Source organism: Amphiura filiformis, chromosome 1, assembly GCF_039555335.1.
Source record: "Amphiura filiformis chromosome 1, Afil_fr2py, whole genome shotgun sequence".
NCBI lineage: Eukaryota > Metazoa > Echinodermata > Ophiuroidea > Amphilepidida > Amphiuridae > Amphiura > Amphiura filiformis.
This window is the reverse complement of record NC_092628.1, coordinates 12,944,816-12,964,175: the sequence shown is the minus strand read 5'-3', so window position 1 is coordinate 12,964,175 and position 19,360 is coordinate 12,944,816. Positions and strand designations below refer to the sequence as shown.

Sequence of the window (19,360 nt, the reverse complement as noted above, 5' to 3'; positions counted from 1 at the left end):
ATTTATTTATTTTATTTATCTATTAGTAATGTGTACCAGACAAGACAGAATTATTCAAGTGCTGGCAGGTGTAATTGGCTTGTTTGGGATCGTCATCGTTGGTCTTCTTGTATTCATTGTCAGGTAAAAGATGGGTGATAAAATGTAGCTACAAGTTAATATTCATATCTTATTCATTTTGAAATATTGATGAGGCGTATACAATGCCAGAGGGTAATAAATCAGTTAACACTAACAGTAAACCTCATGTTTCTTGAATTATAATACAGAAGTACATCGCAGTAGGTTAATGGGTCTTATTTAACGTGTATGCAAGTACAGATGAAAACTTACATTGCAGGTGTGTTAGTGTATGCAGATACTGGAAAGCTTACACTACCATAAATCTTGCGAATATATTATGCAGGTAGATGGATGAAAGCTTACATTGTAATCGTATGTGTTAGTTTAAGCAGATACAAGAAAGCTTACATTACCATGCACCTTATAAGTGTATACAGATAAAAGAAAGCTTACATTGCAATCGTTTTTGTGTGTGCAGATACAGGAAAGCTTACATTACCATGTCTATTGCAAGTATATGCAGGTAGATGAAAGCTCACATTGCAATATTGTGTTAGTATGCAGATACAGGAAAGCTTACAAGTGTATGCAGGTAGAAGAAAGCTTATAATCGTGTTAGGGTATGGAGATACAGGAAAGCTTACATTACCGTGGCTATTGCAAGTGTAAGCATTAAGAAGAAAGCTTACATTGCAATTGTGTTAGTGTATGAAGATACTGGAAAGCTTAGCATAATCTTGCAAATGTATGTAGGTAGATGAAAGCTTACATTGTAATCGTATGTTTTACTGGCAGACACGAGAAAGCTTACAACACTATGGCTCTTGCAAGTGTATGCAGGTAGAAGAAAGTTAACATTGCAATTGCAATTGCAAAAGCTTACACTACCATATACATTGCAAGTATATGCAGGCATAGATGAAAGCTTAGGCCTACATTGCAATTGTGTTAGTGTATGCAGATACAGGAAAGCTTATATTACCATACACCCGGGCATAAACCTCGCAAGTGTATACAGGTAGATGAAAGCTTACATTGCAATTGTGTTAGGGTATGCAGATTCAGGAAAGCTTACACTGCCATAAACATTGTAAGTGTATGCAGGTATTTGTAAACCCAATAAAAGTGAGGACATTATTCTATACTACAATTATGTACAATGTGAGGACAGTAAAAAATATGAGGACAATTTTGATGTCCTCACATTTCTATGGTGTTAAGGCCACTGTGTTTTCTTGCCCTGCGGGGCCCTTCTATATTAGAACTCACTTGGAATGTTTAATCTTCGTATGGGAGTCTCCGGCTTCGGGCCTGCCGGCCCTGCGGCTTTTATGTTTTTGTTGATAATGTGACCCCAGTAGGCCCCATCTAGTTGGATGTCTATATTTAGCGGTTAATGGGTCTTATATAAAACGTGTATGCAAGTACAGATGAAAACTTACATTGCAGTTGTGTTAGTGTATGCAGATACTGGAAAGCTTACATTACCATAAATCTTGCGAATATATTACGCAGGTAGATGAAAGCTTACATTGTAATCGTATGTGTTAGTTTAAGCAGATACAAGAAAGCTTACATTACCATGCACCTTATAAGTGTATGCAGATAAAAGAAAGCTTACATTGCAATCGTTTTTGTGTGTGCAGATACAGGAAAGCTTACATTACCATGTCTATTGCTAGTGTATGCAGGTAGATGAAAGCTTACATTGCTATTGTGTTAGTGTGCGCAAATTATACAGGGAAACGTACATTATAACGCATTATTTAAGAGTTTAATCGAAGTACTGACCATACGCATGATAGTACCTGCAGATAAAATGTTGTGAAACGATCCAATGTACATAGATAGTGGATATACGTTGTATACAAGTTTCCTAAACTGATCAAATATTCGTTATTTTTTCTTAGGTGCCGTAAACCTGCGGCTGCAGAGTGCAACCACACCCTACCGTACGCAGATAACACATATGCCTACATCAATCGCTTAGAGGAACTATCATTACCAGGATTATCAACCTCAGAGGCAACTGTCATCAGTTGTTCAGATACGGTGTATCAGTCCTTGGAAGATGTCAAGAAGGATGAGTGTAATCATGCTCATATTCAACATCAGAAAACAGTAGACTTTGATGATGTTGATAATGAAACAGTTCTTAAAACACCAGAATATCAAGTGTTAGAAGGATGAAGACGACGATAACAACAACTGATAAATACACAATAATAATATTGTGTCGACTTGGATGTTTTTGTTGTGTACTGTTCAGTGTTTGTTGTGGGAATGTGACTTTGACTCCAATGGAGACCACAATAATGAGACCAAAATATGTCTTTATTCAGCCACAACTAAATGTCAACTTTGATTATAGAAGTCTATATCTAATCTTGTCTAGAGGACTGGTGAGGGTAGTGTACGCACCAGTCCCACCACATACATTTGCACCAAAAAGGTTAAAATACTGACCGGTATACACATTATTTATGATGGCCGCATATTTGAAAAATACCTCTTTGTTTTCATTTTATGTTCTATAGTTAAATGATGCCCCTAAATTCAAGTGGACGATAAATAAGTCACAAACTGTACACCAGCGACTAAACACTGCTTGCTAAGTTTACGATAGCTCAAAAAAACGCACTCTTGGGCTGTGCCCTTGGTCTGTGTGAACTAAACACATAGCAGCACAAGGCAGCTATTGGATGAAGCCTAAGCTTTAATGTATTTTTTACGGTAATTAAAACGCACAGTCAAGTACTAGTATATTTCATACCTGCCTAACACAAGTCACATAATTTCTGAATTTACAATCTCACGAATATTGTTTTTTTTGTATTGAATTTCTTTGCACAAAACCAGAATTTTACTGACTATTGATGGTTGCGTTTATCATGGTCGAGACATCTTCAGAATGATTTCCCGGAAAGGGGTGGAGTAGTATAGAGCATATTAGGGGCGCACCATTTGATTTTCAGGAGGGGCATGGGAGTTTGGGTCGGGCGCAATTTCGTTCTTTTTCGTTGACTGATGAAGTTTGTTTTTCTAAAGAAAAATTGAAGGTCTTGGAATAATGCTAAATACGGTAATACTAAGCTATTGGTGTATGCTATATCTACCGCTGATTGACTACAGTCAAATTGTTTTAATTTTACTTAGTAGAGCAAAAGTTTTCGTCCCTCAAGTGGACAAAGTTTAAACAAACAAACAAAAAACTCACATGCCGTAATCAAATGGTGCTCCCGTTAGTTCCATCTTAAGAGGTGTGCGCATGCGTCTTGTCTTACAGCACGACTATTGTTTTTCTTCTATTTCTTCAAGCCACCCTGGCTCTCCTCTTGCCAAATCATCACCTAGCAAGCCAACACTCCTTTCATAACCTATGACGCTGGAAGTGAATTTCCAAAGTATATTCTCCTGGCATCTTCTTGATAAAGTTGAACCCGACGTCATATATGGGTGTGAGACGTGGCTAAATCCCAGCATCTCAAATGCAGATATTTTCCCACCTGGTTACAGTGTCTATCGCTGCGATAGGAAGGATGGATATGGTGGCGCTCTTTTTAGTATTAACGCTACACTCAACAGCCATCAAATCTATATCGTGAGTGAAGTGGATATTGTGGCCGCAAAGATTGTACATGGTAATCACTCCAATGTTGTTGCATCTCTGTATCGCCCAACTAACAATGACCTCCAGTAGGTGGAAGAGCCACCTGTGCATCAGCAAACCCGGGTGCCCCATTTGGACAGCCTGCATCGCTATAGAGTTAGCAGGGTATCAGAGAACTTCACATCTGAATACAAGTCCTCAACATCTGTGTTGAAACTGGCTAGTGTGCTTCAACGGGAGTTGGACACGATTATTGTGGACTGTGTACCATCCAAGGACATTAGCACCAGAGTGAATGAGCCGTGGTTTAATGCTGAAACCAAGCGAGCTTTGAGAACCAAGCCAGACGTAGCAATATATAACGTGGCTACAACAATTATGTCCATGGCATCATCAGCAGTGAGCCAGGCAACAGGAGTAAAAAGTCAGAAACCTTAGTAAAATCAAATAGGTGTGACAGCTCTGGTATCGCATCGAAGGATGGCGGATACTTGCACTCCGACCCAAAGATCAAGACAGACATCCTTAATTGACAGTTCACATCTGTGTTCTCCAGAGATAATGGTGCTCCAATCCCTGACCTGAGAGACAGCGGCCGGCATCCCTCCATGGATAACATTCACGTTATCCTCAATGGAGTTCTTATTAAGCTTCTTAAAAATCTGATGCCTTTCTCTATATGTGATGCGATCAAGCAAAATCAGTCGGAACTAGGAAAAATTTAATTTTCAGTTTCTTATAGGATAGTAACAAGCATTTACAAAGTTGGATTTCGCAGAAAACCCCATTGAAATTGGACAACCAGTTCCAAAGATATGAGCAAATTATTAAAGAGTTTCCAAAACAAGAGGAAACACAAGGAAATATTTCCTTTGTTTGGCTATATTTCAAAATCAATATTTGCGAGTTCCCACTGATTTTGCTTGATCGCATCACATAATCAGAATTAGATGGGATTCCAACTATGCTCCTGAAGGAAGCAGCTGTAGCGATCGCACCAGCAATTACGTTGTTATTTCAGACGTCGATTAACAAAGGTATTGTTCCATCCAGTTAGAATAAGGCGCATGACGTCAACCTCTTCAAGAAGGGAAGTCGTTCAGGGGCTGCAAACTATCGCCCACTCTCCCTAACATCTATGCTGTGCAAATTATGTGAGCACATAATTCATTGTGCCATAATCCGCCACTTCCCTGCCATGCAACAACGTTTTATCTGATGCTCACGATTCCGTCAATGTAGATCATTGGAGACATAGCTGATCGTCACTCTATAGGATTTAACCAAGGGATTGGACAACAAGGCACAAATCGAACTGGTACTGCTTGATTATGAGAAAGCATTTTGACAATCACCACCTTCTGAAGAAGATCTACCATTATGATGTTAGAGCCGGAGCCTGAAACGGATCACCAACTTCCTTAGAACCGCACCCATTATGTTCTCGTCGATGGCTAGAGAAGCACTGCCATCTCATCATGTGTGCGCCAGGGCAGCGTTCTTGGGCCCCTGCTCTTCTTGGCATACGATAATGACTTCCCTGACTGAGTATCTGCATCAACCACCAACCTCATTGCTGATGACAGTGTCGTGTATCGCTGCATCTCTACTTCAGATAACTCTACTAGCCTCCAGCAAGACCTAGATGCTCTTCAGGAATGGGTTATTCAGGTACTACAGATCACCAAAAAGTGCAGAACAATTCCAGCCAATTACACCATCCATATCCAGAATCTTGACGTTGTCAACTCTGCCAAATACCTTGGAGTCGGTCTGGATTCTCGGTTGAGCTTCAACACCCATATTATCACCATCACGAAAAATGCTAATAGACCAGAACCTTCTTCTCCAGAATCACATCAGTCACAAGGTCGAAGAAGCTGTTAATACCACCTTTATCCAACAGTAGAATATGCTGCTACATCATGGGACCCCCACACAGAGAGAAACACAAGTAAACTGGAACAGGTCCAACGTAGCTCAGCTCGGGATGTCATGGGTGATTACAACAAGTACAGTAGTGTCCCTGCCATGCTGAAACACCTTGGCTGGACTTCACTTCAGGAACGCCGCCGAAAAAGTAGGCTGCACATGATCAGATAGAACTTGATCGACATCCCGTGCGCAAGTTCGGGTCCACTCTTTGCCAACCTGAATACTGCCAGCCTTTTTTAACGCCCAGAATTTGAACGTACTCGGAGCGCTCAACTTGTCAGTGAATACGCGCGAACTCTCTTTTGTGTACGCTCGCGCTATTTGCGCTATTTTTGAGTTCGCTAACGCACCCCTCATTTATCGTCGACCCCCATAGGACTAGAGACCCTTCGATCTAGAGACCCATAGGACTAGAAACCTTGGGACTAGCGAACCATAGGACTAGCGAACCTTAAGACTAGCGAGTCATAGGACTAGCGAGCCTTAGGTTTGGCGCAACTAAGGACTAACGCACATTAGGACTAGCGTACATTAGGACTAGCAAAACTTAGGACTAACAAACCATAGGACTAGCATACCTTAGGACTGGTGTCCCTTAGGACTAGTGCACCTTGGGACTAGCGCACCTTAGGACTAGCGCAGCTTAAGACTATCGCACCATAGGACTAGCATACCTTAGGACTAGCAAAACTTAGGACTAACAAACCATAGGACTAGCATACCTTAGGACTGGTGTCGCTTAGGACTAGTGCACCTTGGGACTAGCGCATCTTAGGACTAGCGCACCTTAAGACTAGCGCACCTTAGGACTAGCGAACCTTGGGACTAGCGAACCTTGGGACTAGCGCACATTGGGACTAGCGCACCTTGGGACTAGCGAACCTTGGGACTAGCGCACCTTAGGACTAGCGAACCTTAGGACTAGCGCACCTTAGGACTAGCGCACCTTAGGACTAGCACATCTTAGGACTAGCGAACCTTGGGACTAGCGCACCTTAGGATTACCAAACTCTAGGACTAGCAAACTCTAGGACTAGCGAACCTGGGACTAACGAACCTTAGAACTAGCGCACTTTGGGACTAGCGAACCTTAGCTGTTAGTACTAGCTGTTAGTCCACATATGTCAGTGGACACTACGAATGAGCCGTAAACTCGGCACATTGTATTCTGAGATACAGTGCAAAATGTGCGTGAAGGTCGTAATCATAGGTGTCTCAATTAGGCGCGACATGTTTCTCAGTTGATAGCGTTTAAACCAATCAATAATCCTATTGCTGAAGAAGATAATAATCTTCTATATATAGAATCATTAAATAGCTCTAGTCTTTGTTTGCTTTGGCTAAATCCTGTTTATCAAGTGGCGGATTACAATTGCATTGTATTTTGTCTAGGTATGTATAACCAACAATAACAATGAGAGGACATTCCTGAACCTCGTTGACTTGGGGATGATATAAAATGACCGCCAATTATGACTTTATCACCAGAAATGTGGAAAAAGAGACACACGTAGAACCGAAAAAACGTACCATTTTGTTGAAGGAGGAGAGTTCAACAAACCATAACCCCGCTTCTGGATATCGTTTGAAGTCAAATGATATACTATTTTAAAGCTTATGATATATATTTTCTAAACACGAAATAAAACAAAATTGACCGGGCCGACTTTACGGCTGATTCGTAGTGTCCGTCACATATTTTTAACTGAAATCACAAATCGCTGAATTGTAGACATAGTAGGGCATTTACTAATGATTTCTTTATCCTTAATGGTCATCAACAACCTGTAGATTGTGATCAGGTAAACATCTAACAAGTAAGAGAGATGAGCAAAACACAAGTGAACATGACCTTGTCGTATGCAGCTTTTATTGACATATACTCGATATGAGAAAGTTCATTATTAAAATAGTGTTAACTAAAGTATTGAGATTATTATGTGACACTAGCAAATGTGTATTTATATATATTGGAGAATAAGTAATTTTGTATAAACACTATCGTTCAGGTACAAAATAAAAAGTAAGTGTCTTAAAACTTGAACCCTGGGGCACACCATAACTTATTTCATGAAACGAAGATCTCTGATTCTCATACAAAGTAAATTGAGTTATATCAGTCAGATCCAGGGGTAGGGTTATGAGCGTTTGGTCAGTACTTTTGTGGGACATGAGAGCACATCAGACATATCGAATTGCATTCTGAATACGAAGAATGTCCTTCTGATATCAAATAATTTAGATTTTTTGAAATTCGCAATGTAATACACATTTTATGGCAAATGATTAAAAATTTATATTTTTGATACTCAACAGTCATCGAAGTAAATTTTATAAATCTAATTATAAGTATGAAAAGCCGACGATCAATTGAAAATTTTGACCTTTCGTATTGAAGATATGGTTTTCCCCCCAAAAGACCTATTTTTGTGTGTTTTGTGGAAAAAATCCATACCTTCAAAACTCCAATCAAAACATATTTCAGCCCTAACATTTCAACACAAATATTTACAATTAAAAGTAATGTTTTGAAATGTACTTAAATACAAATGGTTAAATACCACTAATTAGAGCTGGGCAGTGCTTGAAAAAAAACCTATTTTCTTGCATGGCATCTGAAAAAGGTGTTTAAAAATCACTGAAAAATACCAAGATGTATAGTCAGAAATGTGCACATTTGAGAGTAACATTTATAAATAAAATGTTTTCCACCATTATTATACAGTTTTGATGAAAGTTCACCCAAATTCATCCGCTGCACATCGATTTTGCCACCCAACCAATCACATTAGTGCTTTAAAACAAAAAAATCTCAGGTCATCATATTTTGAAATAGTGGTCATTTGTGGATTCACCCTTCTACCATGTCTACTCTTAATTGATAATAATGTCTTTTCACTGTGAGAATTCCACGTATGAGAAAATCGTGGTTTAAATTATCTATTTTTCAATTGAAACATGTGCTATAGAGAATTAGTGGTATTGAACCATATGTATACAACCGAAATTCCATTGATATAGCCTACATGATATCATCTAGGGTAATTGCATTATTCTGCGTTATACAGGCATTTCTGAGTATTATATTACAAATGTAATTCAAACTTAGATAATGTTTTATTCCATTGTTCTTTTCAAATGTCATTGTGCAGTTTCTGCTAGAAGCATGAGAGTTTTCACACATGAAGTAAAATGTCCAATGTTGTGTTGGGATTTTTGACATGGAACCATTTTTGATTTGGTCATACAGGGGTAAAAAATTCCCCGATCTTGTTTAAGAATACACAAAATTACTCGTCTGAATACAAGGATTAAAAACGAATAGTTTGTGGTATCTACCATCGTTATTGAGTTATCCTACCAAAACCTCATTTCTAGGTCAAATGTCACATTTGTGGCTGTACAGGGCTAAAACATTCAGCTTTCTCTGATTTTTTGCTCATCTTAACATTCGAATCAAGACACGGTATAGAACTAAACTGTTCACTTAAATTGGAGGGGTTAACATGAACAATGTTTACCCCTGCATAACCTTTCGTGACCTATAGCGGTCACCAAGAGCCAAATCAAAAATGGATACACGTCTTAAAATCAATATAAGACCTTGTACTTCGTCTGTGGAAACCAGTGCGCACAAATGTCCTTCTAAAAGCTATGCTCATCTCCCCCTAAATTGTAATGCTCCTAAACCAAGCATTGGCCCCTTGAGTGCACATGTCTTCCTCACGGTGAGTTTGGGGCCTCCAAAAAGGTAAATCCGGCCCTGAGGTTCATCTGGGTATATAAGTTTGACCTTTTCACTGAAGGTACTTAAGTGCTCTTTCTTCGGGGAAGTGGTACTCAAGATATGTACTGTACTCATGCATGACCAAATCAGTGAGTAAAATTCGAATTCATTGGGACCAGGCAAATAAATCATGTTGCCTATTTTTGTGAGTTGTAAAGGGTATTTTTTTACACATGCATTGTTTTGGGTAGGTTTACCAAAATGTTTTATTGAGTCTAAAAACTAAATTTGTTGTTTAGAAGGTATGTTTGCTATTGGAGCAAAACAACATGCATTGTTTTGTACCTTTTCCAAAAAGTACATTTATTGCATTTGAGGTTTTGGGTGAAACCTCTTAAAGGTATGTCAAGCACAAAAAGGAACACGCATGTGTGCAATATCATATACTTTAATCCCCTGAGTGCTCTGCTTCTCCCTTCAGCTTCCCGTTTCCTTTACTACATGTATTCTAGAAGAATTCGGGTAATGCGGGCATGTTGATTTGTAAGTGAGTTTTAAAGTGAGTTGTAGTTGCTGCAGCTGCATGGATGGGTTTTGTGTCTAAAAAGAGGCTATAAATAGGGATGACCAATGAACCATCAACTTGATTAGAACACTCCCATAGACATGCAGGGAGCTCAACTGTGCACTGCTTGCATAGACATTTCTAAATTAATCTCATTCTTTTATTTTTCAATATTTTTCTGTAAAAATTGGGGAAGTTAATGCCTATTATATTTTGTAACTATCTTGCAAATTACAGCAACATAACTTATTTCATTTTCCTGTAAGTGCGAGTCAAAATTGGTCCATCGCCACAGTGCGCTTAATTGCCAGTGACTGAGTTCAGCACTGCTCAAGAATGGCACAAAATATTCATGTCAATAAGATCAGGTGAACAACGTGGCATACTGAGCTGTAATTTGGCAGAGTTGCCAGTAATACCTCTATCATACCCTCTGTAAAAAGGTTAAAAAATTGAACAAGTAGATCTCGAGTTACAAATTAAATCACCAGCTTCCCTTTGGAATTTCCATATTCCTTTCGAATCATGCTAAGACGATACCTTTCTGAACATAAATGTGAAGTTTCGTGCTCATTTGATGTATTGTTCACCTGATTTCAACCCTAAACGTTTTCTTATATTTAGGCCTATACCATCTACAACTTGTTGCTGGCTATACCTTGTTTAGAACTTTCAAAAGAAGTACCTGAATGTGCAACCATAACTGTTTCAAAATAGCCCGCGAAAGTCATACAGGTAACTCCGAGGTCATGCATTGAATTGTTTTGAATGAGCAATACTACAGGAACCAGTACCTTTTGTTAGAAGTCACACATGAGCATGATGAGTGAAGTGGATAACCTCTATTGTTGTGAATGAGTCAATGACCTTCAATGACAATTAAGATTTTGTTTGCATACACCTACTAATTGGTCATATAAACCCAATAACATTGAAATTTTTGGTTGTGAAAAAAAAAAAAGTTCACCTGGACTTAGTGCAATTTTGATTTTGTGCCATATCGGCTATCTTGGATGATTTTTGGCAAATATTCTCTAAATGCATGATTTCAATGCCTCGGTTTGAAAAAATAATTGATGCCATTGACTAGTAAAGTGCCATTTCATAAGAAACCCTTTGATACTTTCACAATATGCTTGTTTCATGTTTGCATATATGTTAAAATAAAGAAATATATAAAGGCAAATATATGCTTGCGCCAATTTTGCTCCCAATTGCTATTTTTGGACCTTGTCATTTTATTTCGTTCCAATGACCGGTCAGAATGGGAAACTTTGAAAATTCATAATTCGAAAAGTTTTTGACCGATTTTGACCATTTAACCACCAAAATACTTCTATTGATGCGTTCTATCCAGAAAATAATCTTTTGTAGCAATAGGGACAACATGAAAATTTGATGGTTATCCCTACTATAAAGGAAATATTCTTGATCCCAGTGAAACCGGGCAGCGAAAACATTAAAAAGGTTGGCGTTGGATTTTCTGATTTAGTAAATCCCTGATAGTGTTTACAAACGCAACGGGCCTACCTAACCCATATAACAGCTACAATAACCACTCAATTGATGCTCCCAGCTCACCCACCACCATACATAATAATGATATATACGTAATTTCAAAGCTAAGAATGAAATAAAATTAAGGATATTTTTGTGGCTGGTACAATTTGTAATCCGACTTTACTGAACCACTTCGGTGACCCACTTAATTCTCCTTTATATCAAAATCGTACTGAAGTAAATACATTTTGCAGTGAATTTTTGTGAAGCAAAATATGAAAATGTGATTTATTGAGAGGAAGGTCTTTTTTCAGTTCTTCTTTCACAGGCGTCGAAAAAAAACACATGAAAATGACGTATGTATTATTGTATCTATCTTACACTGTCATTGCACATTCAGGTTTGTACAGGTCGCGGTCATACACTTTGCCATTACAAACGAAAAATGTCACTCACCGCTGCTCACCTGTCAAACCACTAGTCAAGCCAGGTCAATTGTTTAAAACAGTGATTCTCGTGCCTTAGGTAAATAAATTTACCTTGGTAAATAAATTCTTGAAATGGGTGCCTAATTGCAACTTGCAATAATATATTTGTCGTATGCAAGGGCCAGGTTTCTTCATCAGGTTGGGCAAAATAAAATATTGGGGGAGAGGGGCAAAGACGACAAAAATGTGTAGGTTGCATCATTTTGACCCGGTATTATCTCAGTGGAATATATACTTTTTTGAAGAGACTACAAAGTCATGTAAAATTATGTATTATATTCCAAAAAGTGACTCTATTGGGACAATGTCAATATCCGCGCTTAGCGCACACAAATTTGGCATTTTACACTTTTTTGTACCCTGATCGGTGTTAATTTTCGTCGGGAAACGGGTTCCTTGTCCCTTTTCTGTTCCTTTGCCTTCCCGATTTTCTCTTTCATTTTTTCTGGGGCACTTTTCTCTTTCATAGCCTGCTCCCCTGCTGGCAATGCTATGTCGTAAGTATTTTCATGATACAAGTGAGACAGTTCTGTCCATGTCTGGGTTAGTGAAATGGACTGCCGTACACTGTACACAAAGACGATATTAATTTTTGGGTGACATGTTACGTTGCTACAGAACCGACGTTCTTGTGTATTTAGGTTCTTACCAGCAAATATCAACGGCGTACGAGGTGGAGCAAACAAGTTGATAAACATTGGCTTTTACTAACTATAGAGGTATGTAATAGAGACTGCCTCAGGTTTATTTCACTGTCAAAATGAAATTCAAATGAGTAGTTTTATTGTTTTACAGAAAGGTTCACCAAAGTAGGATCAGGAAAGTTGAGCCAGAAATTGTACAAACCCCGGGGGGGGGCACTTCAATATGAAATGGATATAGGTGTAGGGCTGGCACTTTCGCACTAAGGGGCATTCGGTGAGAGCAAAATGTAAAAAATATGGGGTCATTGGGTGAGAGCATGATTTTTGGCATTCGGTGAGAGCAAAATGTAAAAAATATGGGGTCATCGGGTGAGAACATGACCTTTTTTTTAAATGGAATCTTTGGGTGAGCCGAAACAGCGCCACAAAAACCTTGAAAATCGAATTTCTAGTTCTAAATGGCTTCAAATTTCATCGTTTTTTCAAAATAAGTAACAAAATCAGTGATTAATGAAAGTTGCTGTTCAAATTGAACTTGTAAGGGTCTTTGGGTGACAGATCAAATGGAAAAATAGGGGGTCTTCGGGTGACAGAGCATGTGTTCGTAAAAAAATATGGGGTCTTTGGGTGACAGCGATGCTGAAAAAGGGGGTCTTAACAGCCCTACATACGCGCCACCTCCAAAGTTGGAGTGCCCCCCTCCCGGGGTACAAACACGATATTCTGAAGGGAGTAGAGTCCGTCAACCATCCTAAATCAAAGCAGCACAACTGTGTATCTGAACATTCTCGAGCGTCACCGCATCCGGAATACCAGACAACGGGATGACCATCAAATAAGCTGTAACTGTACGAAATACCTTATCACATGTACATCCGTCTATTAGGCAAGTACTGTACGTGCATTCCTCGTTGAACACATTACCTTGGACCTGCCTGTTCAGCTAAAATAGAAGTGCAGTTTAACATAAAAGAAACATTACATGAATTTATCTATACCATGTATACTAAGAGGTTATTGTTCGGACGGAACAGTGGGTCAAGATGAGGCGAAACTTCGCAAAAAATGGATAGGTTGAGCCCATGGAGCTATGATCTAATAATGGTTGCAATTAGGATTTGAACTTTTCATACAAGACCAAATTTTAACCAAAAGTCTTACATATTTTGGACACACAAACTGAAACCTCACTGACTGAATGACTGAATCGGAGACTGACTGACACACGACTCATGCTGGCATGATACTGCCATAAGGTTTCTTCCTTCTGAAAACATATTACAAGCATTAGGACCAGAATACAACCCTTTGTGTACGTTTTGCTATTCCGGCAAATGCACCTTTTGCTGCAGTGCTGTTGTGTTTCTTGAGAATAACAAACACTGAACAAAAGAGAGAGAATATCAATGTGGGTGGTAAATTTTAACCAATAACAGATAGGCAAGCATACATATTTATGATTTCTTATAAATAATGCATTATTCACATGCAACCCAACCCATGTGGATGTGGTCCAGCTGGGCCAGGTAACATAATAGTACACAAGGCTGCATTTAATGAGGTAGCATCATAGCCAGTATTAGAGTGAACAATTCATTGTATTATCCAAATAGAGTAGACCCTTTTTTCATGGGTGACGAGGTTCTATGTGGGCAGTGGTTTTCGGAGTTAGACTTTAGCTGTTGGATCAGAACATGATCTATCCGTTTCCATGGTCTAGGGGATTTCAGGGATGATAAAATAAAAGGATCTACTAAAGTAGACTACCAAATAATATGATATTCTAGTAATTTCCTTTAGAAAAATGTCATCTTCGGTTTCATTTGAGACGACAAAGACAAATTTCCAAAATGGGATATTCTTATATTCGGGTACCGGTATTCAATTGCCTACAGTGATCACTCAAATTAGGTATAAATTCTTTTGGGAGTAAATTACACTCCTTTACTCTTTCCAGCACACTTTTCCATCGTGAATTACCCCGGGTGAATTACATTCTTTCCAGAATAAATTACACTCTTTGCAGAGTGATAAAATTTACTCAATTTTCACTATTGTCATTTCACTTCATAAGAACATTGTAGAATGATCACTGTATAATTTGATCAGCTTGTAATAGCGGGAAATGTTAGGCTTTTACCACTACGCCGAAAAGTAGACACACGTTAAGAGTGCTATTAGTTGACCTGTCTGGTCTATATTTTGTGTGTTAAAGAAAGTAGACAAAGTATAGGACTTGAATTAATAACTCGTAATGGTTCTGGCGAGATGTCGCAAGAAAATTTCAAAATAAAATATTTTGATATTAATCCGCGATGTTATAAGGCCCGCCGATAACGAGCTGATTAAAGTATAGGCAATCTTTTAGTAAGACTAAAAAGCCATCTTTTTCACTCTTATATTTAGGGAGTATACTTACATGGGCGACCTGCGCAAGGTTGTCTCCTGTTAGCGTCACCAAAATAGCAGGCTTAGGTGGGTCAGCTGGGCATACCCTGGAAGTAGCATTAGAAGCCTGTCGTTTGCGACGAGTCTGCTCAAACTCACTTCTTGGCCGAAAGAAGATCGCACCGTTGCAACTGAAAAATCAAAGAAAAAAGAAAACAGAGATTTTTTCATAAATCAATACAATTTTTTTATTTCACTCTGTCAAAGCCATGGGTGCCCTACCGACATTGTATTATGATTGTATATAGCTGATCCCAAGGAACCCATATCATTGTAGCTGATCATCCTGCTTCGAGAATTAAAGAGCTGGGAATCGAACCCGTGACATCTCGGCTTTGAAGTTATATAACCACTAAACTAACTAACAGCTGTGCGAAGTGCAATATTAATTCTTGATATTTGTTTAATGTAATAAATCAATATTGTCGATGTATCGAATCTACTATACCATAAAAGTCCCACAACTACAGCTGATGACCTTGGACAAAATTGACTTTTTGGCAGAATGCATGCACTAAGTTCCATTACCATCCATCTATTAATAAAATTTGATCTTTGTTCGACCTTTACCCCTTTTTACCTTTGGTTGACCTCTGGTGACCTTGCAATGACCTCCATCATATTTTGAATCATATCAGGATTACATAATTATATTTTCAAATTGAACAAACTAGACTTTTACCAATAAACATTACAACTGCATGTTTTAAGCCAAATCGGATTACAATCCTATATGCACATAATATTAGTGTAAGGGAAGAAGCATTTTTGGTAAACATCACAGCACTAAATAGCGGAAAATAGTTAATTTTACAGTGATTTTCAGTAATCAACACTGTTTGACCCCTGTATGACCGTGGACTCAAAATCTATGAGGACCACATAGACACCTGCTAATGTCAATGCGTATGTGTCAGTTGCATCTTGGTACCATGTAATCTGTAGGAAAAGAAACAGTTTGAAGGTATTTGGTTATAAGAAGAAGAAGAAGAAAACTGCTGAAATACAAGAGTCAGCCGTGCATCTAGCGTAAAACAACGAGGCGGTTAAAATAATGATGTCGCCCGTGTTATATGAGACGATAGATGCACTCCAGCGGCTAAAAACAATACCTTTATTCTCTAAATATCAACACAACGTGGGATAGAGTGACCTTGTTTACGGTACCTGTTAAAAATATCCTGCTCCTGTGATTCATTAAAATTGACCAAAGTTCGACTGTAAAACTGCTCCTCATCTAAGCGGGTTAGATCGAGTTGACCTCCCATGTCAGCAATTAAAATATCAAGGTTGCTTTGCAGCTCTCGGACCTGTTGAAAGTCAGTAGGCCTATATAATTATCATATCATATATCAAATTTATATCTACATGTAATCATATTAGATTGGACCACATTTCCCCGGCTGGAAAGGGGTGGAGAAGTATAGACCATAAAAGGGGCGCACCATATGATTTTCAGGAGCGGCATGGGAGTTTGGGTCGTGCGCATTAATAAAGTTTTTTTTAAAGAAAAATTGAAGGTATTGGAATAATCCTTTATAATACGGTAATACTAAGCTATTGGTGTATGCTATCTACCGCTGATAACTACAGTCAAATTGGTTTCAAAGTAGAGCAAAATTTTTCGTCCCGCAAATGGACAAAGTTTAAACAAAAAAACAAAAAGAAATAACATGCCTCCTGTAAATCAAATGGTGCTCCCCTTAGTACCATCTTAAGAGGTGTACGCATGCGTCGTGTCTGACAGCACGACTATTGTTTTTTCTTCTACCTCTTTAAGCCACCCTGCCAAATCATCCCCTAGCAAGCCAACGCTCCTTTCAGAACCTATGCCTCGTGGAAGTGAATTTCCAAAGTATATTCTCCTGGGATCTTCTTGATAAAGTTAAACCCGACGTCATATATGGATGTGAGACGTGGCTACACCCCTGCATCTCAAATACAGATATTTTCCCACCTGGTTACAGTGCCTATCGCTGCGATTGCTGCGAAAGATGGATATGGTGGCGCTCTTTTTACGCTACACTCAACAGCCATCAAATCTATATCGTGAGTAAAGTGAATATTGTGGCCGCAAAGATTGTAGATGGTAATCACTCCAATGTTGTTGCATCTCTGTATCGCCCAACTAACAATGACCTCCAGTTGGTGGAAGAGCCATCTGTGCATCAGCAATCCCGGTTGCCCCATTTGGACAGCCGGTGAAATCAACTTACCAGACATCGATATTGGATGCCAACAGCATCATCTTACATACATACATACACACCCCCACCCCACCCCCATCTACATACATACACACCCCACCCCTACATCGCTATAGAGATAGCGGGGTATCAGAGAACTTCACACCTGAATACAAGCCCTCAACATCTGTGGTGAAACTGGCTTGTGTGCTTCAACCGGAGTTGGACATGATTATTGTGGACTGTGTACCATCCAAGCTCAGTAGCACCAGAGTGAATGAGCCGTGGTTTAATGCTGAAACCAATCGAGCTTTGAGAAGCAAGGGTCGCGCCTTCACCAAAGCCAGATGTAGCAATAAAGAACGTGAGTGGACTCGTTATAAACGCCTTTAAGGCTTTGCCCAAAGAATCTATAGGAGAGTCTACAACAATTATGTCCATGGCATCATCAGCAGTGAGCCAGGCAACAGGAGTAAGAAGTCAAAAACCTTAGTAAAATCCAATAGATGTGACAGCTCTGGTATCGCAACCTTGAAGGATGGCGGATACTTGTAATCCGACCCAAAGACCAAGGCAAACATCCTTAGTAGACAGTTCACATATGTGTTCTCCACAGATAATGTTGCTCCAATCCCTAACCTGGGACACAGCGGCCAGCATTCCTCCATGGATGACATTCACGTTAACGTTAGCCTCAATGGAGTTATTAAGCTTCTTAAATATATGAAGCCCTTCTCTACATCAGGACCAGATGGGATTCCAACCATGCTCCTGAAAGAAGCAGCTGTAGCGATCGCACCAGCACGTTGTTATTTCAGGCGTCGATTAACAAAGGTATTGTTCCATCCAGTTGGAATAAGGTGCATATGGTCAACCTCTTCAAGAAGAGAAGTCGTTCAGAGGCTGCAAACTATCGCCCAATCTCCCTAACATCTATCCTGTGCAAATTATATGAGCACATAATTCATTGTGCCATAATCCGCCACTTCTCTGCCAACAACGTTTAATCTGATGCTCAACACGGATTCCGTCAGTGTAGATCATGCGAGATAAAGCATTGAACTTTATGTGTTTGAAGTGACAGGGATGATGATCAGTCAAAACTGTAACGTATATGTGACAGATTTTTGGAGGAAATTGGGGTCACTTGTGATTTAGCCAAGGGATTGGACAACAAGTCACAAAATCGACTTGGTTATGAGAAAGCATTTTGACAAAATTTCTCATCACCACCTTCTGAAGAAGATCTACCATTATGGTGTTAGAGCCGGACCCTGAAATGGATCACCAACTTCTTTAGAACCGCACCCAGTATGTTCTCGTCGATGGTCAGACAAGCACTGAATCTACCGTCTCATCAGGTGTGCCCCAGGGCAGCATTCTTGGGCCCCTGCTAGCCTCCAGCAAGATAAAGATACTTTTCAGGAATGGGGGCTAAAATGGCTAATGAGTTTCAATGCCTTTAAGTTTCAGGTACCACAGATCACCAAAAAGCGTACACAAATACGAGCCAATTACACCATCATCCAGAATCTTGAAATTGTCAACTGTGCCAAGTACAAGGTCACAAGGTCGAAGAAGCTGTTTATACTACCTTCATCCAACAGTAGAATATGCTGCTACATCATGGGACTCCCACACAGAGAGAAACACAAGTGAACTGGAACAGGTCCAACGTAGCCCAGCGCGGTATGTCATGGGTGATTACAGCAAGTACAGTTGTGTCCCTGTCGGGCTGAAGCATCTTGGCTTGACTTCACTTCAGGAACGCCGCCGAAAAAGTAGGCTGCACATGATCAGATACAACTTGGTCGACATCCCCAGGAACAACTACGTGTCTCAACTTGCATCGTCCACCAGAGGCCACAGTTCAAGATTCTTCATTCCACGCACCCGCTCTTCAACGTATGTCAGCTCGTTCTTCCTTCGCACCATCCAGGAGTGGAACCGCCAAAGAGTAAACCCTGATGCATACCCATCCCACAACTACTTCAAGACTGCTCTAAGGGATGCTCATCTGAAGTAATCTCATCACCAGACTTTTCATTCGCACTTGTATATACCTGTTTTTCAATTTTCCTGTTGTCTTATGTGACACATGCCCACACACGCTGTGCGTTTATTCTCAGCCAACTGAGAGCTGCACAGTATTTGAAGGATTGAAAGAAGATAATTTATTACTCTCCATAACAAC

General features: G+C 39.5%; 1 protein-coding gene across 1 annotated transcript; it reads right to left on the bottom strand.

The window, feature by feature from the left end:
- Positions 1-13,239: 13,239 nt before the first annotated feature.
- LOC140165613 (uncharacterized) lies at positions 13,240-16,284 on the bottom strand. The gene is made up of 3 exons (XM_072188900.1): positions 16,148-16,284; positions 14,952-15,111; positions 13,240-13,475 (listed from the first exon to the last, which is right to left on the bottom strand). The coding sequence occupies exons 1-3, from the start codon at positions 16,246-16,248 to the stop codon at positions 13,284-13,286; spliced, it is 453 nt and encodes a 150-aa protein (XP_072045001.1). The 5' UTR covers positions 16,249-16,284; the 3' UTR covers positions 13,240-13,283.
- Positions 16,285-19,360: the final 3,076 nt, after the last annotated feature.